This window comes from Osmerus mordax, chromosome 27 (assembly GCF_038355195.1).
Source record: "Osmerus mordax isolate fOsmMor3 chromosome 27, fOsmMor3.pri, whole genome shotgun sequence".
Taxonomy (NCBI): Eukaryota; Metazoa; Chordata; class Actinopteri; order Osmeriformes; family Osmeridae; genus Osmerus; species Osmerus mordax.
The window spans coordinates 636,286-660,052 of record NC_090076.1 but is presented as its reverse complement, the minus strand read 5'-3'; the positions used below and the strand labels follow the sequence as shown (position 1 = coordinate 660,052).

The following is a 23,767-nucleotide window of genomic DNA, read 5'->3' as shown; positions in this document are numbered from 1 at the left end:
AGCAGGGTTCTCCATCCTGGTCCTCGAGGGCTGCTGTCCTGCATGTTTTAGATGTTTCCCTGCTTCAGCACACCTGATTCAAATGAATGGTCATTACCCGGCTTCCACAGAGCTTGATAACAACCGATTCATTTGAAACAGGTGTGCTGGAGCAGAGAAACAGAGAATGCATGTAAAAAGAAATGCATGCTGTAAATGTATTTTTTAAACATAGAACAACTATCTGATGAAATGGGGCCGTTGTCGGCATTTTCCTCTAGGAGCTACGGCTGGGCAGTATGACCTAAAATGTATATCACGGTATGTGGTGGAAAGAGTACTGAAAATGGGTACTTAAGTACAAGTACTGTTACATTGCTCAGATAATACTCAATTACAAGTTAGAGTACAGGTGTTTAAAAAAAGCACTTAAGTAAAAATACAAGTTACTCTTCTCAAAAACTACTCAGAGTACTAGTTACTTTTTAGCTGGTGATATTTATAGAGAAAAGTTACATTCCCCCCAAAGAATTCCCTTATTGATTAATGGTTGTTAAAGAGTTTTTTGGTGTGTTCATGGGAGTCAGGTGGCTGAGCGGTGAGGGAGTCGGACTAGTAATCCGAAGGTTGCCAGTTCGATTCCCGGTCATGCCAACTGACGTTGTGTCCTTGGGCAAGGCACTTCAACCTACTTGCCTCGGGGGAATGTCCCTGTACTTACTGTAAGTCGCTCTGGATAAGAGCGTCTGCTAAATTACTAAATGTAAATGTAAATGTTTTTTGAGATTAGAGGTTGAAAGCTTGTAAAACTAAATCACCGCAGATGGCAAACAAAGGGTAAGCTAATGTCTCCAAAGCAAGTAGTGTTATGCACTGATATCAAACCAAATTAATTTGAAATTTGCTGCTAATGGAGTTTAATTAAAACTGTAGACATGCATGGAGTCCATTCAAGGCTAATCAGATAAATACGGGACTGTTGTGCAAATCAGCAATGTAACGTTGGCGTACAAACTGGTGATTTTTTAAAACGTTTCAATTAAGAACACGGTTGCAAATACATATGTACAGGACTGTGTAGAGCACAAAACAAGACTGTCATAATTTTTTTATCAATAATTTAAGCCGAAAAGATTACATTTATGGGACTCTGGATGATCTGTCCGCCATTGTTGCAGGTAGCGCAGTATATTCACATACCCCTTGGTTTCAAGTAAGCTCCCGAGCTCACTTGGTTTTAAGGGGTGTATACCCCTTCGTCTTAGCCCTAGCCCTCGATCAAAGAGTATTGGGACACCACTTACTCTCACGGAAAGGCGCAAAACTAAGGGTTAGGGGTAAGAGTATTGGGATTTGGCCTAAGTCACCATACAGTGCTTGCATGTACAGTTCTGCCTAAGGGACTTTTGCTATGTTTACATTAACGTATGTTAATGTACGTTAATGTATTTTTTTCAATGATGTAAAATAGTCTTGTATTTTCTGGTTTGCATTCACAAAAATAAGATGACAACTGACCGAGGACACTAAATTCGTACTATCATTGTTCCTGTCGTATGCCTGTTTGTGGATTGCTATATAAATTCCTCAAGAAAACAACCAAGGAGGCTAAAGTGGTAGGAATAGTGCCCATGTCCAGGATGCAGCTGGTGATTATAATGTCGTAGCAGATTAGCAATGTGCTGGCAGTTTTGACATCAGTCAACACATTAATTTATGTAACAATTCACAGATCTATATATCTGAAAGTATATCCACTTTATATTGTTGTTCAGTTCGCTAGCAGCCCATTTGAAAGCAGCTGAATATAGTTTGTAAAAGTGAATTTCCATATTTCCTTGCTTAGTTTCATTGCGAATATTTGTTAATCGCATTAGTTCAATCTCGGTAGGCAACTTCAGCAGTTTTGACATCAGTAAACACATTTATGTAAAAAACTTAACTGATACTGAATGTATATCCACTTTATATTGTTGTTCTGTTCCCTAACCAGCACCCTTTGAAAGCAGATGATTATAGTTTGTTAAAGGCGAATTTGCTTCAAAATAACAACATAATTTCCCTATTTTCCTTACTATGCTCAGTTTCATTTAATTGCGAATGCCTTTGTTAATCGCATTAGTTCAGTCACGGTAGCCTACTGCACTCCGTTGGATTATAAAAAGGACACCTGCAAAATATTAACTTTGCAGAATGCCCTGTTCTCGAGTCAACATTTTCCTAGGAAACTCGCTGCAGACCAAAGGACCAATCAGAGTGAAGGGGCTGTGACGCAAAGAGAGCAAACCAAGCTGCGGCAATAATCTTTTCATAATTTTTCATTAATGTCGAAATGCTTATCCAAAAAACGTCAATCCCGGCACTGCACTCTGTTGGATTATAAAGAGGACGTATGCAGAATATGAACTTTGTAAAGTGTCCGTTTCTTTAGTTGAGTGTTTAGTTGGAAACTAAACCCATTCCAATTTGTATACACAGAGATTTATGTCATTATTAGAGAGATAAATGTACAAAAACCTACTGACTAATGGCTTAAAATAATTCCTACTAGTCAACTAGCAAAATCTTTAGTCGTGGGCAGCCCCTTTTTAGAACCTAAACCTAGTACTGAAAGGGTTACCAACTAAAATGTTTTGTAAAAACGGTAGGTATAATGAGCTAAAGCTTCAACATACACCTTTTCGGTCAATATTTATTTGTTTTCCTTTCAATGTAATGCCTTATTGTTATTAATTTATTTCCATGTGCTCTCACTTTGGAAAATCTTTAAGGACTGAAAGGAATTACTACTACAAAATTATTACAAAATTAACACTGTGCATAGTTTGAGTTAGGGTTGTGGTCATATTAATCCCTTAATTCACCACATATAAACCGTTTTTAAATGATAATATAGTTTGGATCCTGACGGTTTGAATTGAAAGCACAATATGTATTTAATAAATGAGGATGGTCATCTCTGCTGTCGATTAAATTATGGTTGCCGTTTGCTCCCTTTTTGCAGTCTGGTTCCACCAATTTTGGCGAGAAGTTCTCACGGGTCAAGTTCTCTCCATCGCTTACACTTTTCGGAGGCAAGCCCATGGAAGGTTGGCTGGCAGTAACTGTGAGTGGCCTGGTGACCGTGTCCCTGCTGAAGCCCAGTGGAGCTCTTCTAACGGCCAGTGAGAGCCTCTGTCGCCTGAGGGGCCGCGTTGCTTTAGCAGACATTGCCTTTACAGGTGGAGGAAACATTGTGGTGGCAGCTACTGATGGCAGCAGTTCCTCACCAGTGCAATTCTACAAGGTATCATATTTAATTATTGAAAAAAATATTTTCAGGACACCTGTCTTTATATTTTTGTACGTAGAGACCTGAATTTCTATTTTCCACTGCAAAGCATAATTGGTCATACTTTGAGATTCTAGAATGCAGAGTACTTAATTTTTACAAGCCATATAGCCAAAATATAAAAGTATTTGGATAATTCAGCACTATTTATTTCTAGAGATAATATCTTGATAACAATAAAGTACTTTTGAAATCTTAGCAAAGCACTTACAAGAATGTAAAAGAAAATTATTGGCTTCAGAAAGTATTCATTTTTAGCACATATTATTGTTTTGTAGATTAAATTGTAAACTGGTAAAATTGCATTTTTTGCCCTTTAATCTACACTCTACCCAAAGGGAAAATGTTTTTAGTAATTCTTTGCATGATTATAAAAAATCACTCAACAGCAATGTCTCTTTCCAGAAAGCATGACCCTGTTCCTCAAGATAAACCACAGACCTTGTTTTGAGCAGTTTCGTGTAGTATCTATTTACCCTAAAGAAAATTGTTCCAAGATAGTAGTTACATCATTTTCCTTGCATTATTCCATGCTCAAACTCCGTTACATCCATATTACCCTGTGACGTTCGCAAACTTGCATTGTTTCTTGGTCCTCTAACAATCAAGAAGAATCGCCAACTGCGGTGAAGTTGCAAAGTGTTGTTTCCATATTTGCCATCGTAGAGGAGGGTCACCTGGTAAAACCTGTTAAAGGTTGGTTCAGGGCTTGCAGATGCATTAGATTCCGTAGTGGGCCGGGATGATTGCCATCATGTAGTGGCATGAACTCTGTTGCCTTACGTTTTCTTGATCAGACATTGTTGGTTTCAAACATCCTGGTTTACATATGTAGGAGTAGGTCCTATGGTCCTACTCTGTCGTACAACAAACCGTAATATTACTACCAAATCTAAACACATCAACTTATGTTGTAGTTTTCCACATGGTGTGTTCTGTAAATATATGTGCATTGGGACTGTTTATTTGACAGATTAATTTATATTAATTTATATGTAATTAATAGCAAAACATCATAAAATGCATCAATCTGTTGTATAAAATTAATAATTTATTGGTTACATTTTATTTTCCTCTGAAGTCTTACCTAAGCATCCATTTTGATGATGCAAAGTTATCTTGCTACATTTAGATGTCTCCCACCCATCTCCTAGGTGTGTGTGAGCGTGGTCAATGAGAAGTGTCGTATTGACACAGAGCTGCTGCCTTCCCTCTTCATGCGCTGCACCACCGACCCAGTCAGGAGGGACAAGTACCCAGTAGTCACACACCTTAAATTCCTTACCAGGGAGAATTCTGAACAGGTATGTTTGCTACCTTTTTTTTAAATGTTCTAAGGAATGTCAGAATTTTTCCCCAATTGTTCATTGTAGCCAATATACAAAATTTTAGACAGTTTCACTCCGGCATTGGGCAAAGGTATACAGTGCAGTTTCACAGCTTAGTGATATTGCTAAACTCCTATCACCACCACCAAACATCCTGCACAGTCATGTATTTTTACAGGTTAATAGGTTGCTTGTTTTAACATTGCTACATACACCAATCAGCCATGACATTATGACCACTGACAGGTGAAGTGAAAAGCACTGATTATCTTGGTAACATGGCCCTTGTCAGTGGGTGGGATATATTTGGCATGAAAGTGAACATTTTGTCCTCAAAGTTGATATGTTAGAAGCAGGAAAGATGGGCAAGCATAAGGATTTGAGCGACTTTGACAAGTTCCAAATTGTGATGGCTAGACGACTGGATCAGAGGATCTCCAAAACTGCAGCTCTTGTGGGTGTTCCTGGATTGCAGTGGTCAGTACCTATCAAAAGTGGTCCAAGGAAGGGAAAGTGGTGAACCGGTGACAGGGTCATGGGCAGCCAAGACTCATTGATGCATGGGAGGCCTGTGTGTGGTCCAATCTTACAGACAAGCTACTGTAGCTCTGACTGCCTAAATAATTAATGCTGGTTCTGATAGATAGGTGTCAGAACACATAGTGCATCACAGTTTGTTGCGTATAGGGCTGCGTAGTTGCAGACCAGTCAGGGTGCCCATGCTGTCCACTGCCGACAGCGCTTACAATGGACATGTGAGCATCAGAACTGGACCACGGAGCAATGGAAGAAGGTGGCCTGGTCTGATGTATCTTTTACATCACGTGAATGGCTGGGTGCATGTGTCACTTCCCTGGAGAACACATGGCACCAGGATGCACTGCGAAGAAGGCAAGCCGACGGAGGCAGTATAATGCTTTGGGCAATGTTCTGCTGGGAAATATTGGGTCATGCCATTCATGTGGATGTTACTTTGAGACAAGCTTGGTTGCAGACCATGTACACCCTTTCATGAAAATGGTATTCCCTGATGGCAGTGGCATCTTTCAGTGGGATAACGCACCCTGCCACCAAGCAAAAATGGTTAATGAATGGTTTGAGTAAAGGCCGAATTATACTTCTCTGACTCCGTTACGGACGGACGGAGTCGGACGGATTGGTTGAATTTCTAGTACTCCGAGGGCTGTGGGTGCTGAAAACAATTCACCGCCAGAAGAGTAGGTGGCGCAACGGTTTTTTGTAAGTCGTCGTCGAGTGTTTATTTACCTAGGTTATCGAGAAGTCGAAGCAAATTTAATAATTACCCGTTTCATCAATAAAATACGCACGTTCAGCAAATACACTGCCCATTTCTCATCACATTTTTATTCAGATGCTGATTTACATGTACTGTTTAGCTGAAATATGAATTGTACAAACTTACAGCAATGGCGGTCAAAGGATTCTGTTCGTCCTGTTTATCATGGCAACCCCGCCCCTGACGCAAGCGGTTCTTAATACGGACCAATCACAGCCAAGGGGTATCCGTAAAATGACGGACGGACGGACAGACGGATAGTCAGGAAAATCAGGAGGTGCACGTAGAGCTCTCCGAGGGGCTCGGAGAGGGAATTCCTCGTCGGAGAGGGCGTTCCCTGTGTCCGTCTCCGTAAAAACGGAGAAGTATAAATCGGCCTTTACACAACGAGTTCAAAGTGTTGACTTGGCCTTCAAATTCCCCAGATCTAAATCCAATTGAGCATCTGAATGAATGAAAACCTTTATTGCCCTGAAGGGAATTTGTTCTGCACCAAGAGCTTAAAAACAGAGATACATTCAACACTGCATCTGTGGGATGTGCTGGACAAACAACTCTGATCCATGGAGGCTCCACCTCGCAACTCAGAATTGCTGAAGTTACATTAGTATTTCAAATTGCCAGCTCTTTGTTGGTGTAGCTGGTAGTGGTCGTGCTTTTGAAGTTGGAGATGGTGGGTTCAAACCCAAGTGCGGGTGAAGACCGGTCAAGTGTACCTCTGTCGGGTATTTCTATTAAAGAATGGCACAGAGTCGACGGATTCAAGGAAAGTTAAATTATTTAATGCTTGCCAGCAAGGAGACAAGTTTGATTGCGGTTACAAAGTTGTCTGAAAGTCTATTCTTCAAGCATAGTCATTTGTACAGAGAATCCTCCTCCCTGCATTAGCATCTGTCCTAGCTGATAAGAGTGATCATAACGTTTTTGCGCGTGTGTGCTTGTTGAAAAGGAAACTTACAGAGTTCCTGACCCCTTCTAGGCTGACCAACAGGCCCACTCAGTACAGATAAGGCTAAGCATATTTACGGCATCTCTAGTAAGATAATGGTCAGCCTAGGTCAGCTTGTTTACGTAAGCCTAGTAGCCTTAGCACCAGTAATGTAATCAGTATAAAAGGCCTACATCAGGGTTCCCCAATTAGATTTTCAAAAGGGCCAAATTTGGTCAGGCATGCCAAGCCAAGGGCCAACATGTTTCGTTTTTTTGCGACAGTTTTATGCGCGATGTTACTTCTATTATGATTTTATAATTTATTAGTAGTGGTGTTGGGAGTCACACAAGACAAAAAGGTACTCTTGAAACACAATTTGTCCAAAACCAACTATTTAAATATAGCTGCAAGCAGCGATGCGGGTTCCTCCGCAAAATGGCAAAATATTATAAACATGTACACTGTTGAAGATGGAGAGATGGACAACAAGAGAGCAAAACTACTTCATGTTTGGCCAACAGCAATAGGCTGAATGGGCATTTGAACTCATGAGCATAAGGTCACAAGTATGTGTCTCTATCCTCTCTGCTACACACCAACTGTTGAGATTGTATGAGTCAAAAGGGCAGAGTATGAGCTTTGGTCAGCTTTGGGACAAAGGTTAAGAAAAGGTTGACATTTCAAGGTAAAATTGCATAAAATTGCGCATGGTACATCAGAATGTTACCTTGAAGCCAATAAGGTTTGAAAAACCATCAGTCAAAATGTATATTTGATTTATTGACAAAGATATTGAGGCAATATCCTAAATACACCCCTTTCAGACATTTTGTATTGCATTTCTCATTCCATTTCACCCTATATAAAGACACATCTGCCCGCACACTATCCCCATCCATGCTGTTTCCCTCTCTCCCAGCGCAGGTCATGCCAAAGCAGAAATGCTGAAGCAGCCGCCTGAGGTTTAGATGTAGTCCAAAAATTACCTCCCACAACCAATACATATCAACCGCAATATTGTTTTCAAACTTTTTCAAAGATGGCTTGAAAACCATGGATATTCACTTTGTTCTTGAGTAGATCTCAAGAATAGCCTCATAGGCAACTGGCTAGGGTACAGCTCACATCCAGCTCCTTGCGAGTGTAGCCTGTGATAGTAAAATAGCCGACTCTCCTCCCATTAAACTACATGACATGCACACTCAGGGTGACCAACAAGATGATATTAACTAACAAACAATAACATTACAAACATAATGAAGGATTCATATATTTCTTGTGAGCATTAGGTTTAAGTTGTGTAATTATGATCTTCTATAATTCAATTCAAATGTTGTTAATGCATCTGGTACAGGACTGGGAAAGATTTCAATCCACTGTAAACATATCTATAATTACCAGGCAGTATTGACCCTTCAGTTTTCTTATTGTTGAGCAAACACATGTAACAGCATCTAATAAAACAATACATCATCATTTGATATTCAACTCCTATTAGTCATGCCTAGAAATGACAATCTGTTTCTTTGTTCCCTTCTTTAGAAAATCAACTGTTAGTCTAATTTCTTTCACTTCAAAAAACCTTTTCTGTCTTTTAAAACAGTTAAGTTTAAGACCAATATTGTTTTAGATTCTCTATTTTACCAAATCACACCTCTTTTTATCAAAGATATGATAAAAGCAATTTTCATTATGCCAAACCAAAATCTGTATGCTTCTTAAATGAAATATAGACCAAATAATGTTTTTAATGTAACTATTAACCAAACATTTTTCCCAAATATATTTTCTATAAAGGTCAGATAGGTAGAACTTCTTTTGCTGCAGTTCAAAACGAGCCAATTAGCTCAAACCATCATAACCTCAATTTATCAGACTTGATGAGTCTTCCCAAATTATTTTCAGAACTGAATGTTATAATAACCCTCTTCATGCACTAATACCATTTATTAATACAACATTATCACAGCCTAACTGTTTATCCCAAACAGTATGCCAGGCTCTGATAAAACTCTCAAATAAAACTTAAAACCAAATTACAATTAAACTCCAAGTAAAAGTACATTAAGTTATTTTCTCTTTCTCATTTTTAACCAAATTATTTCTAATACCTTTATCAAAACTCTTAAAAACCCTAGATTTTACTATTTTGACTTAAAATGTTATCCCATATACCTTCAAAGTATATTCATAGTTTCCTCTTCAAAACATCAGTGTTTAAACCAATCATCTCTTCACATCCACAAAATGTTCTTGTTTCATTTCATAACCTTCCATGATCCTCTCTAAACCAATCTTTTATGTAACTTTGTAATCGCTTCCTCATAATTTTTCACATACATTTCCTCAAACCATTCTTTGACCAACACAGCTGTTTAGCGTTTACCGTCTATTCACTTAATTTTGCTCTAGTATAACTCTTCCAATTGTATTAGAACCAATTTATAAACCAGGGGTATACCCTCTGGGATAACCTTTGTAAGATCTCAACGTAACAGACTATTTTAGCCCCCACCTTTCTCCAACTCTCCTCGGGATTTCTGTAACTTCTTGGTCAAAGAAAAAAGCACGAGATTGATAAGTGAGTGATTTCACAATTTGACAACTTGTTGATTGTTGTTGTTGTTGTTGATTTTGCACTGAAGGCAATTATGGTCCTTGGAGGACACCTAGCGATCTTTTAATTTTTTATTAAAGAACGACAGATCTGTTTAAAATACCGTTCAACTCAACCCGACTCCACACAAATATTACTTTTTCAAGGACTGTAACCCTCATGTACCGGAGAGGACAAAGAAAAGACACACCACACTCCTCTCTTTTTATTAAACTCAATCTGACTCCACACAAATAGACAGTGTTCAGGGATTCTAACCATTGGAGAGGACTCTAACCTCCCTCTTGACAAAGACAACGTGTTCAGGGACTCTAACCCTTGGAGAGGACTCTAACCTCCCCTTGGACAAAGACAACATGTTCAGGGACTCTAACCCTTGGAGAGGACTCTAACCTCCCCTTGGACAAAGACAACGTGTTCAGGGACTGTAACCCTTGGAGAGGACTCTAACCTCCCCTTGGACAAAGACAACGTGTTCAGGGACTCTTAACCCTTGGAGAGGACTCTAACCTCCCCTTGGACAAAGACAAAATTTAAACACGGTTGATTTACCACCACTGTTGGTTTGACTAGGTACGATGAAACATAGTAATCGTCAAAATTTGGTTCTCAGTTCCGAATAGCAGTACTTTGAATTAACAGGTGTATGCTTACCTTTTTTTTATGTTGAGGCGCCTCTGACGATTACGTCTGCCTCCTCGTACCGGTGTATGGGTCTTTCTCCCGATCTGTCGGTCGGGCCGGAACCCTCTGGACTCCCTCTTTTCAGCGTCGGGGTCACCAGTTGAAGGATTCATATATCCATGTGTCTATTCCAATATATGTAATGATAGTATTCAATGACACAAATCTGTGTTCTAGAAAGAGTGGTCTGGAGTCGCAGAGGTCCCATAATATCAGCTTTAATGCAGCAGTTGGAAATCAACAAGTACAGAGCTCTGGGGTTGTCTACGTTTCCCTACCCGTAACAGAGTTTGGGCTGGTTCACGAAGTCCAACTGGCTATCTTTCCCTGCCCCAGCATATCATATACAATGCAATTGAAAACACAAGTATCAAAAAAGGGTTGAGCTTGTTCTCTCGTGCGTCAGGGAGTTGTTCTTGCCTACGCGCGTCCCACCTGCTCGGGTGCCGTCCCCACCCAGTTTCAAGGTTGTTTCTGAAAATGAAGAGATAGACACACAAAGAACAGCCTGCTTCCCACACTCAGTGTGAGACCCAATTTTTAAGCCTGAGCACACTTCTATGTTCATAACTTTAATAAGCACAATGCATAACTTTAATAAGCACAATATATTATTTAATAAGTGGCTGAGCGGTGAGGGAATCGGGCTAGTAATCCGAAGGTTGCCAGTTCGATTCCCGGTCATGCAAACTGACGTTGTGTCCTTGGGCAAGGCACTTCACCCTACTTGCCTCGGGGGAATGTCCCTGTACTTACTGTAAGTCGCTCTGGATAAGAGCGTCTGCTAAATGACTAAATGTAAATGTAATAACTGAACGAAGACAACAACTAAAATCCCTCGCATGGCCGTTGTAACCGCCGTTGCATGCTGGGTACTCAAGAGCGCTGACAGCTGATTATCTAGCTGTGCGCCGACTGCGTGATATGACGAGATGCTAGTGACGTGCTAAGGTCTTTGAGTCTCCTGCATTAACAAGTTCTGCTAGATTAGCAAGCTATTTTTACTAATGTTTTGTTAGCTATTGATAATGCAAGCTAGCTAAAAACAATGTTATTTAGCTTGGCTAAACTGGTTTTCATAGCAACAGAAATCAACAAATCAGATCAGTCGAACTTCATTCAGAAAGGGGGTGGATGGCGGGAAAGCGAAATTGAACGCGTCTTTCTGCCTTGAAGCTGCGTGCGCATCATCATCAAGACCCCATCTATATGTAAAGATAACATCCAAGCTAACAATTTCGCCAAATCTGACTGCAGCTTTGTATACCATATGTACTGTGTTATGGTTGTTTGAGTTAAACAACTTGCTAAATGAATTAAATGTCTGTTAAATGTCAAATCCAACTATAAATGTATAAAAGAGAGTTCCAATCAAATCTGAATTTGTTTTAAACCTAGAGGTTTAAAAGGCTACCTTTGCCTAAACTGACATGCACCCACTCAGAGAACTGAGTTTCAACAGCCATTTACACATTTAGTCTCTATTTGTTACTCTACTCTTAAGGCATGTGTAAATTAATGTATGCACCTCTTTGTCACCAACTGTCTCTGGAGTGGGGGGTGGGGGCTTCACAGGGTGTCTACAGGTATAAACAAGTTAAATGTAAGACCTTTTAATACCACTTCCAAATGAAATTGAAGACCAAACTTACGATGGAAATACAAATCAAAAGTGGAAATATACAGTCATCTTTCCAAGTAAACACTGATGTATGTTCAATATGAACAGCATGGTAAAATGACAATAATTGGTTGAGTTTAAGAACATTGACTAAATTTGTGTAATGCGAAAGGATAACACAAAAATGTAATTGCTGTCCTAAATTATATTTATTATTACACTATGGTGGAAATGGTGGAGCAGAAACTAGCAATTCCATGAATCCCATAGAAACAAAGGCAAATGTGTGAGATGTACTGATGTGGAGCACAAATCATCCAAGAAGAAGTACTTCTCTTGAGTGGTTTTTATTCAGATGAATAATCATTGGATTCAGGTCAAAAGTCTATCACTTGAACTGGTTTCATCACTTACGGCACTCAAAGTCAGCAGCTTGGCATGCTGGGACATGGAAAGGATTAAACATTTAGACTTTCATCAAGGTAAAAAAAAATTGGTTTGTCCTTTTTCATCAATGACCTCAAAAAAGCAGGCTGCAGAGCTACTGTGTCTGTGGGGTGACTGTCTCTGGAGGGCTGGCAGGCAGGCCAGCTGGATGAAGCTGTCCAGGGGTCAGGGCTGAAGAGAATCAGAATCATAAAGGGATTTATTCGCCATGAAAGTTTGCACAGACAAGGAATTTGCTTTGGCAGGAAGGTGCATACAATAAACATATACCTAAAATTTAAATATGTGGACTAACTATACTAAGGGTACATAAACTAGCAGTACTAAGTGGGATAAATATAAATATAAGTTGCCGTAAATTACAATATAAAAATACAAATATTACAAAAAATACAAATGTACAAGATACCATGTTGTGGTGCAGTGCAAAAGCAGAGTGTTTTAAGCAATAAGTCATTTGAGTCAGTGTGGTCCCTTGGCCTTGTTGAAGAGGCCAACAGCGGAAGGGAAGAAACTGTTTATGTGGCGTGAGGTATTGGTCCTGATAGACCGCAGCCTTCTGCCGGAGGGCAGTGACTGAAACAGGGAGTGTCCAGGGTGGGAGGAGTCGGCCACAATCTTCCTCGCTCGCCTCAGGGTCCTCGAGGTGTGCAGGTCCTCGAGGGTAGGCAGATTGCAGCCAATCACCTTCTCAGCAGTACGGATGATACGCTGCAGTCTGCTCTTGTCCTTGGCAGTGGCAGCAGCGTACCAGACGGTGATGGAGGAGGTGAGGATGGACTCAATGATGGCTGAGTAGAAGTGCACCATCATTGTCTTTGGCAGGTTGAACTTCTTCAGCTGCCGAAGGAAGTACATCCTCTGTTGTGCTTTCTTGATGAGGGAGCTGATGTTCAGTTCCCACTTGAGGTCCTGGGAGAGGATAGTGCCCAGGAAGCAGAAGGACTCCACAGTGTTGACTGGGGAGTCACACAGGGTGATGGGGGTGAGTGGGGCTGTGTTCCTCCTGAAGTCCACAACCATCTCCACTGTCTTAAGAGCATTGAGCTCTAAGTTGTTCTGGCTGCACCAGGTCACCAGGTTGGCCGCTTCCCACCTATAATCAGACTCGTCTCCACCAGAGATGAGCCCAATAAGGGTGGTGTCGTCCGCAAACTTCAGGAGTTTGACGGACGGATGACTGGAGGTGCAACTGTTGGTGTACAGGGAGAAGAGCAGAGGAGAAAGGACGCAGCCCTGAGGTGATCCGGTGCTGATGGACCGGGAGTCAGAGACTTGTGTTCCCAGCTTAACGCACTGCTTCCTGTCAGACAGGTAGTCTGTGATCCACCTGCAGGTGGAATCAGGCACGTTCAGCTGGGAGAGCTTGTCCTGAAGCAGGGCGGGGATGATGGTGTTGAAGGCAGAGCTGAAGTCCACAAACAGGATCCTGGCATAGGATGCTGGGGAGTCCAGGTGCTGTAGGGTGAAGTGGAGGGCCATGTTAACTGCATTGTCCACAGACCTGTTGGCTCTGTAGGCAAACTGCAGGGGGTCCAGTAGAGGGTCAGTGATGGATTTAAGGTGTGCCAGCACCAGGCGCTCGAAAGACTTCATTACCACAGAGGTCAGGGCGACGGGTCTGTAGTCATTATGTCCTGTTGGCCTTGGCTTTTTGGGCACAGGGATGATGGTGGAGGACTTGAGACAGGCTGGCACATGGCATGTCTCAAGGGAGGTGTTAAAGATGTGGGTAAACACCGGAGACAGCTGGTCAGCGCAGTGCTTGAGGGTGGCTGGAGAGACAGAGTCCGGCCCAGCTGCTTTGCGGGGGTTCTGCCTCTTGAAAAGTCTGTTAACTTCACCCTCCTGAATGGAGAGAGTCGTCACTGTAGAGGGGGGGAGGTGGGAGGCCTCCTGGGTGGGAAGGGGTAGTTCAAGACTGTCCAATTGTCTTTCAAATCTGCAGTAGAACTCATTCAGGTCGTTGGCCAGGCGGGAGTCGTTAGTGGAGTGGGGGGCTCTGGGCTTGTAGTTGGTAATTTGCCTGAGCCCTCTCCAGACAGAAGCAGAGTCGTTTGCAGAGAATTGGTGTTTTAGCCTCTCCGAGTACAGTCGTTTAGCCTCCCTCACCGCCTTGCTAAACCTGTTCTTCGACTCCTTGAAACTGTCTTTGTCCCCACTCTTGAACGCGGCCTCTTTCTCTGACCTCAACCTTTTGAGTTTAGCTGTAAACCAAGGTTTGTCGTTGTTGTAGCTTACCCTGGTGCGTGTTGGTATACAGCAGTCCTCACAGAAGCTGATGTATGATGTCACAGCCTCTGTGAGCTCATCCAGACTATTGGTAGCAGTCGTGAACATGTCCCAGTCAGTGCAGTCCAAGCACGCCCGCAGATCCTCCATAGCTTCACTGGTCCACTGTTTTGATGTCCTCACAGCAGGCTTACAGCGCTTTAGCTTCTGCCTGTATGCAGGAATCAGGTGGACCATGGCGTGGTCAGAGTGACCCAGTGCTGCTCGGGGGACCGCATGGTATGCTTTGCTAATTGTAGAGTAGCAGTGATCCAGGGTGTTTCCTTCTCTGGTAGGGCATTTGATGAATTGTCTATATTTTGGGAGTTCTTGAGTGAGATTGCCTTTGTTAAAGTCGCCTAGCACAATAACCAAGGAATCCGGATTTTCATGCTCCACACTCAGTATCTGGCTGGCGAGCACACGTTGAGCCTCGTTGACGCTAGCCTGCGGAGGCATGTAGACGCCAACCAGAATGAATGATGCAAACTCTCGTGGCGAGTAAAAAGATCTACAGTTAATAAAAAATGATTCCAGATCAGGAGAACAGTGCTGCAGAATCAATGTCACATCTTCACACCAGCCACTGTTAATGTAAAAACAAATACCACCGCCTTTCGTTTTGCCAGAGAGCACAGGGTTACGATCCGCTCTCAGCAGTTTGAAACCTGCTAGCTGTAGCGCAGAGTCTGGGATCAGTTCACTCAGCCATGTCTCCGTAAAGCACAAAACGGAAGATGAATGAAAGTCTCTGTTTTTCCACACCAGCAGCTGAAGTTCATCCAGTTTGTTGCTCAGTGAACGCACGTTGGAGAGAAATATCCCCGGTAACGCTGTGCGTGCCCCACGCCGACGGAGTCGCACCAGAGCACCGGCTCGTTTGCCTCTCCTATGGCGCTTCGCTGCTAGGACAAAGCCGAGGGTGGCTTTGACTATAATTCCCACTAATTCCGCCGCTGGAAACAGAAAAGTGGGAAATAAATCCACAGGAGTTGTAGTCCTGATGTTTAGAAGTACTTCTCTAGTTAGAGAACCCCGGAAATCTTGGCAGAACACTGAATTAACAGACAAAACGAAGAAGAAGCTGTCCAGCTAGAGAGGGGTAGTCCAGCAAGGGGTCTGTGTTGATCTCAGCATCCTTTATTGAACTCTGTTGAGCAGGCCTCTGCATGACCCTCCTGTCAAAGTGAAGAAAGGCTCCATGTCAGTTCAGTTGTGAAAAACGAAGCTTTTTCCATCTACACTTAACACAAACTATAGTTTTGACTTTGAAATGCAGTGGCATTACTTGAACTTGAATCCAAATATGTTGACCCGATGGAGACCCATGCAAAGTCACTCAAAACACGGGTTCGATTCCAGGCGCGGGCAAGAGTATTTAGCTCTAAACTGGTCAATATATACACATCTGACAAAAGACCAGCTCAACCTTTGACTATAAATGGTGATTCTGACTGTTAGAGACCTTTACCTGACATACTGAAATTGGCAAAACTAGCCTGGCTAACAGGTCGCTTTCTCAGGGCATATGACGAATGAAACAGGCTCGCCTTGAAAAATCAGATATACTGGCTATCTTTAGCAGGCCCTTGTCTACAAAAAGCAGTCCTCCCTGACGTTTTTTGGAGTAGAATTGAGTGAAATACAAAATTGTTTACACACTGCCAGTGGGCGAGCCGAGCCTGACTCTGAGGTTAACGCCAAAACAATGTACCCCCGGGATGCAGTATCACTCCAATTGCAAGTCTACAAATCACAAAAATAATCGGAGCATCTGGCTAAAAGCACAATTCCCACATCTCCTAAAGGCTGCCCTCCTCGACCTTTTTCGTGTCGACCTAACTGTAAAATGGTGAACTTATGAACATGACGTGACCAAAACATGGCTGCCGCCTAAGCCTATGCGGTCTCCCTGGCACATAGGCTTATTACAAAGACTTTCACGCCCCAAATCAAAATTCTGAGCCAACAGGTCTGTGGGGGATTGCTCTTTCTCCAAAAGGCTGCCCTCCTCGACCTTTTTGATGAAAAATTCGCCGAGATGCAAAATGATTCACTAATTAAAAACAGAGGAAAAAAGCTAGAGCTAGCTAAAAGTGCTAAAACCTTCACCATAATTCAAGAGTAGTGTACTTTCACGAAACCAATCATTGATTGTAGCTTAAAATGTGTAAAAATAGGTGATATGACTTACCGAACGTGGCTGCCTCCAACACTATCAGGCGACTCCAGTTGAAAACAACAATGGCCGCCGAAAAATTCTCTTTATATTCGTAACGGCGAGCTGCGATTGGAAGCAAAATGAAACAGGAGCTAAAAACCGAGGGTGGGGGCTTGGTCAGCACACAATTTCAAGAAAGCATGTGTGTGTGTCTCGCCAAGCTCGCTCGTGTGTCAAGGGGCAGGATGAGTGTGCGCGCTGTGGAGCCATTCAATTGAATTCAATCATATATTGACATATCAAGGTGAAATTGCGTATGGTACTTCAGAATGATGTCAACTTGAAGGCACTAACGTTTGAAAAACCATCAGTCAAAATTATATTTGATTTATTAACACAAAGATATTGTGGCAATGTGGACATTTACATAAATACACTTCTTTCAGCCATTTTGTATTGCATTCCTTATTCAATTTCACCCTATAGAAAGACATGTGTTCTACAAATCTTTAACAATTTTCAAGTCGATTGGATCTATGGTTCATGAGGAGAAGGGTTTTGAAGGTTGTACCAAATTTGGACAGTACAGCAAAATCTATCATGGCGGACCTTATGGGTTCTTGAGGCTTCTTTGTTCCCCATGAGAAATAAGGCATGTGTACCAATTTTCAGGCATTTTGGAATAATGGGGAGCTGGTGAATTCACGTAGACTTTGGGCGTGGCTTATAGTGCCACCTATGGGCGTACATGGGCCATTAGCGGTCTGGGAGTAGTGAGTGACCTGGTGTATCATTGGGCCAAATTTGGAAAAAATCGGGTCAACGACTTTTTGAGCTATTGGGCCATTTAGCGGAGAAATTTAATAATAAGAAGAAGAATAACAAAAACAATAGGTTTCCTCCTACCGGAGGAACCCTAATAATAAGAATACTAACAAAAACAATGGGCTTCCTCCTACCGGAGGAACCCTAATAATAGGAATACTAACAAAAACAATAGGTTCTCTCCTACCGGAGGAACCCTAAATATGCCAAACAGTAGGCAAACAAAAACTCCAGCAAACACATTCACAGGCAGGGGGGGGGGGGACTGTTGCTCTTCCTCATTCGGCTGCTCTTGCATTATCTCTATTGATCTAGGACAGAATAAAGTCCCGACATATCCACCCCAAACTTTCTCATTTCCTTTCCTAGAACGTGTGTGTGTGTGTTTTCCTTGTGCCTCCATGTGTGAGTCTGAATGTATGTGTGTATTTAATTATGCCAAACAGTCGGCAAACAAAAACTCCAGCAAACACATTCACACACACAGGACTGTAAGTCAGAGTAACTCCTGTCTGGAACACCCAGGCTTTGTATATCTGCGTTCAGACGGTCTTTCTAAGAGACATAAGGACAAACACAGATTTTAAGTTACTTTTCAAATGTGTTATCAGAATATGCCACATTAATTTTTTAACTTTTAAAATATGTGAACCAAATAATATCAGCATTGTAACATGTTATTTCATTGTAATCATTATTATACCACAAGAAGATTGACAAATAGCAAAAAATAATTGGATCTTGTTTTCTCGCTCTGGATAAGAGTGTCTGCTAAATGACTAAATGTAATGTTCACTTACCAATCAGTGAGAGAAGTGAGAGCGATGGGATGAGACAATCTTTCTGATGTCAGGCATGTATTCTGTTGTGGCGATCCTGAGGCACTGTCCAAGATGTGAATCCGAGAGTCTGTTTCTGACCTGGCTCTTGATAGCATTCATTGAAGAAAATGCTGATTCACAGATGTATGTTGAGGGGAACATCGTGAGTAGGAGCATTGCAATATCTCTGGTGTTTTTAAAACAAGCTTGGGGAACTACGTTGATCCAAAAGTCACTCACAAATGCGTCCTTGTGTTGAGCTTTGAGCAAATCAGATATTCCCATCTCCAAGATCTCCAGCTGAAGAGCCGCCTCATCTATGGAAGGCACCAGCTTTTTGGCCTCTGCAGTCCACTGGCCATCAGCTGACACAGAAAATGGCTTTCTTACGAAGAGAAGGATGTCACCTGACAGTTTAGGGGAGCTTTCAAATCAAACGTTTTTGGCCAGCCTGGACACAAAATCCTTCATTGCTGGATCTTCCTGCATTTTATTCTTCTCACAATGCTCACGCAGACGTGGAAAGTGCAACTTTCTCCCTTGAATGTCTCTCTCCAAGAGGTGCAGCTTTGACCGGAAAGCTTCAATCGCCTAATACATGTCAGCAACAGTGTGGTTCTTGCCTAGTTGCAGGTTAAGGTGATTTAGATGAGACATGTCACACACACAAAAAAAAACATCTGATATCACCTTGTTGTCACTTTAAAAAGCTCAAAAAGTCACAGGCTTTTTGGCTCTGCAGGCTGGATAAAAATGACACAAGTTCATCCCGTAGGTCACACACCCTTTCCAACACACGGCCTTTGCTTAGCACGTCATTGTGTAGCGAAAGATCCTTGTGTTCAGCTGACATTTCCTCGAGCAATGCTCTAAAAAGGCAATGCTGCAGACTAGAGTTGTCACAAACAAAGTTAACTAGTCGTGTCACAGTATCCATGGTCCTTTCATTTTTCCACACAGTTTTGCGCACAAAATGGACTTGTGAAATGTCAGGAGTGCTGGGTTAACGGCAGAAAGCCTGCTTACCAAGCTCTGGCGGTGTCCCACCATCGACGGAGCCCTGTCGGTAACAACAGAGATAATTTTACTCACATCTAAGTAATTCCTTTCAAAGAACTGTGTCAGCTCGTTGAATATTATTTCCCCGGTCGTACGTCCGGGTAGGGAAAGCAAACACAGCAGCTCCTCCCGGAATGTCTTCCCATCAAAAAATCTTGCGAACACAGACAGCTGTTCCATGTCGGTTCGGTCACAGGACGAGTCTATAGCTAATGAGAAAGCCTCTGTTTTCCTCAAATTGGTCAGTAGACTGGAAAAACACTCCTCCGCTAAAACTTCAACTCTTCTGGTGGCTGTGTTAGCGGACAGCGGCACTTGCTTCAACAACTCAACACCTTTTTTTTTCTTTTTTTTCTCTTTATTTAAAACTCCGGCAGCCATGTCTATTTTACATTGTTTTATCAACTCGGCATCGGCGAATGGCTTCTTGGCTTCTTGGCTCTTGCAAGCTTTCAAGAAACTTGTAATGAGGCAGCTGTTGCGCTCTCTTATGCAGATGTTGTGTTGGACATAGTTAAAACTGAGTGCTTTTATGATTTAAACATGCCTGCAATTATTTTTTTCGCTGGTCAGATTGAAACTGAGGGGTAAGGACTACATATCCCTAAGAAATGGGATGCCACTTGGTTACGGGTACGTCATAGCACGTATCGATATCTCCAAAGCAAGTAGTGTTATGCACTAATATCAAACGAAATTCACTGCTAATGGAGTTTACTTAAAACTGTAGACATGCTAGTGAGAGAAATGCGGGACTGTTGTGCAAATCAGCAACTGTAACATTAGCGTAGCAAACTAGCGATTTTTTGAAACGTTTCAATTAGGAAAATGGTTGCAAATATATATGTACAGGACTGTGTATAGCACAAAACAAGACTGTCATAATTTTTTATCAATTAATTAAGCCGAAAATATTACATTGGCCTGGGGCCAGTAAAAAGTAACGTCGGGACAGTTAAACTAGCAACTCACTGTCCCGATCGGGCCACTGCAAATCATTGATTGAAAAAAATCGCATTGTAAAACTTAACATCCTGCATGTTTTGCTATCTGCTAAATGCATAAATAACTTTGCAGCTCGTGGGGCGCACCATTGGCCAATCAAGAGTTGAGTAGTGAGTGGTTGTCAAATTGTAATTCTCTAATCTAAAAAAACCCAATTACAACTGGCCCGAGAAACTGAAGTGAAGGAGAGCAACGAGCTCTAACGGAAGCAACTTTTTTAATGTAACTAAGATGCACTGTCGACTGTCGTATGTTCCCGTCTAAAGCAGACAAAAGTGGATCTTCCTTACACAGGCACCGACAATTTTCGAAAACAATCCCTGACAAGCCATGCTAATAGCAGCTAAGCAACTGGTTGACCATGCTGGTCAGGAATTTAAATGCAGATGCCCATCGTGTTATTGCACGACTTATAACAACGGCATATCACTGTTCAATAGATCACATCATCTATTGAACTGCAGCAGAAGAATGGTGTCGACTTGGCTACTCGGTATCATACGGATGAAATGCTATGGAAGCTTTTATATATTGTGAGGAAATGTACAGTCTTTATTATGAAAGAGGGCTAGCTGGAGAGCGGCTGCGCTATTCTGTGTGTGTGACACTACACTAGCTCGTCAAGTACGCAAAGCGCGCAAAGCACAAGCTTACGTATGCACGCGGTCAAGTGGAAGGTCGTATCTTGCATCGTTGCTCACGTGTTCTGATGGTAGGCCAGCACTGAGTCCCTTGTGCGACAAAAGGCACTTTTTGCCACAAAAACTTAATTCAAGCCTTAACCGTCAAACGTAACGTTCGCGTGAATACAAGCAACTCAATCGGGACCAAGACGAACATTTTGGCTCCGACGTTGACCTATGTAGTGCAAATATAATAATATGTGAGAGAACAATGGTTGTGCTCGCCGAAGGCTTGAGCACACCCAATAAAGCAGAGCCACGGAAATGTAATTCATAGTTAGAAGAACTAATGCCAATGCTGTCAGAGTGGGCCAGACAATTGGCTCTTGCAGGCCGGATCTGGCCCGCGGGATGCTAATTGGGGTTGGCTGGCCTACATCTTTAATTTCTCCAACCTCCAACGGTGGCACTGCCATGTTTGTTAGATACAGTTTAACAATATTTCATTCATTTGAAAAAAAAAATATGGTAAAAAATATGGCAAAAAGGAAATTTAGGCAGAATCCAGGGCTCGACATTAAGGCTTGTCCGGGACAAGTGGGTTTTTTGGTAGGGCAAGTGGAAGAGAAATTTACTTGCCCCACTGGACAAGTTAAAAATCAAACACAATAAAATGCCATGTTACTTAACGTTATGTGCCACTCATTACATCTACACAAAAAAGTGGCTGTCCCAAGATCTCTACAGACCGTGCAGCTAATTTAATGCTCAACACTTGAACGGGGCCTTATTACTCGAAAGAGGAATTATTTACTGTGTCGTCTCAGTTACACAATCAGGGCTTGGAAATACTGTGACTTACTAAAGTAGGCAAATGGTAGGCTAGAACATGACATATCATAATAATTTCAGTAAATCAAGCAGCGCTGCAAGACCCAGTGAAATGTTAGGCCTACAACTAGCAAACTAACATTAACGACATTGGCTAACTCAACTTTGGTAGGCTATCCTCAGTATTTGCAAGCTAGCTAAACTTATACTATATCTAAAATATTTTGGAGACATAACAATGGATTTTGCCACTAAATGTTGGTGTTAACATTTTATTTTTTCTACAATTTCCCTTTCTACCCGGCAGGAGCTGATTTACCAAGGGATCCTTTAAAAGGTGTACCTATACTTTACAGTTGAATATTAGCTCATATTTAACTACGTACATTTAACTGATACAAATGTTGCTAATGCTTGCTAGGTACACAGCTGCCGACACTAGCTAGCTAACTTCAACACAATAAAAATAAAAATTATTAATCTTTACCCGGACAAGTGTCTTTTGTGCATGGACAAGTGAAACGTTAATGTACTTGTCCAAAGGACAAGTGCCTCAAAAAGTTAATGTCAAGCCCTGCTACCCTTTACCCTTACCCCTAGCCCTTGGCCCTCGAAACTGAGGGGTAAGGTACGGGTACTTACGGGTACGTCATCTAGCACGTATCGATATCTCCAAAGCAAGTAGTGTTTTGCACTGATATCAAACGAAATTCGCTGCTAATGGAGTTTACTTAAAACTGTAGACATGCTAGTGAGAGAAATGAGGGACTGTTGTGCAAATCAGCATTAATTAAGCCGAAAATATTACATTTATCGGACTCTCTGGATGATCTGGCCGCCATTGTTGCCGGTCGCGCAGTATTCACATAGCCCTAGGTTTCAAGTAAGCTTTAGTTTTAACTTGGTTTTAAGGGGTGTATACCCCTTCGTCGTAGCCCTACCCGTAGCTCAAAAGGAGTATTGGGACACCACTCGCTCTCACGTCAACGCGCAAAAGTAAGGGGTAGTATTGGGATTCGGCCTTACTCTATTTTGATCACTACTGTAGATCACTACTGTGTTAATATCCGAACTATAAACTTTTAGCCCTGTACTCCTGTGATAATTTGAATCATTGTAACACAGAAATTATGATACTGTGTGGTTGAAAAGACTTTGTGAAACTTCACATGGCAACTCAGGGCTCTAGACTGCGACCAATTTGTACGGGTGCGACTAAAAATGTTCCTAGGTCGCACCGGTGCACCTAACCTCCTGGCATCCGCTGCCTCTCCACGAACAAAGCGTTTGTAGACCTTTTACGGAACTCACACTCATGGTTGAATCATATCGTGGTCTAAACCAATCAGAGACAGAGATGGGGCTGGTCTTTGCCTCTGATTGGCTGTGGTTCAGATATTCCTGTAGGCCTACACTGCTCCGTGCTGTGTGAAATTACGACTTGAGCACCAGAGAATCAGTTACGGAGCTGGGCCATGGAGCTAACCAATGGAGTTGGTTAGCTCCATGAGTGTGGCAAGCTGGTTTAGCCAAGGTCAAAGGTCAAGAATGCCAAATTACAGGTGTTGGCCATCTGAAGGGCATGCAACAGCATAAGACTTTGAGCCATGAAATGTTAGGTCTCAGTTCAGGGAAGCACTTTTAAACAGTAGCACTTTCTATTTTGAAATGTTTTATTTTGCTTAAAATGTTTTAGTTTGGCAGCTCAGTAAAGCACTCATAATATTTGTATTTTTATATACAGTATAATTGTGTTTCAAATATTTATTTTTTTACCTACACCTTATTCTTGTTTAAGATAATTTACATAATATATATGAATGTATATGAGGCGTGATAAAAAGGTGACCTTGAAATTGTGGCGATGCAAGGAAAAATTTGGGTGCACCTAAATTTTGTGCTGGTACACCTAAATAAAAAAGTTAGGCGCACCAGT

At 41.9% G+C, this 23,767-nt stretch overlaps 1 protein-coding gene across 3 annotated transcripts in view; it reads left to right on the top strand.

The window, feature by feature from the left end:
- med16 (mediator complex subunit 16) overlaps positions 1-23,767 on the top strand; it is a 94,739-nt gene that overhangs the window by 7,650 nt on the left and 63,322 nt on the right. For all 3 annotated transcript variants that reach the window (XM_067230670.1, XM_067230673.1, XM_067230671.1), the window contains 2 exons: positions 2,984-3,265; positions 4,465-4,614. In XM_067230670.1, the coding sequence (XP_067086771.1) occupies positions 2,984-3,265; positions 4,465-4,614 (432 nt within the window). The remainder of the gene's footprint in view (positions 1-2,983; positions 3,266-4,464; positions 4,615-23,767) is intronic.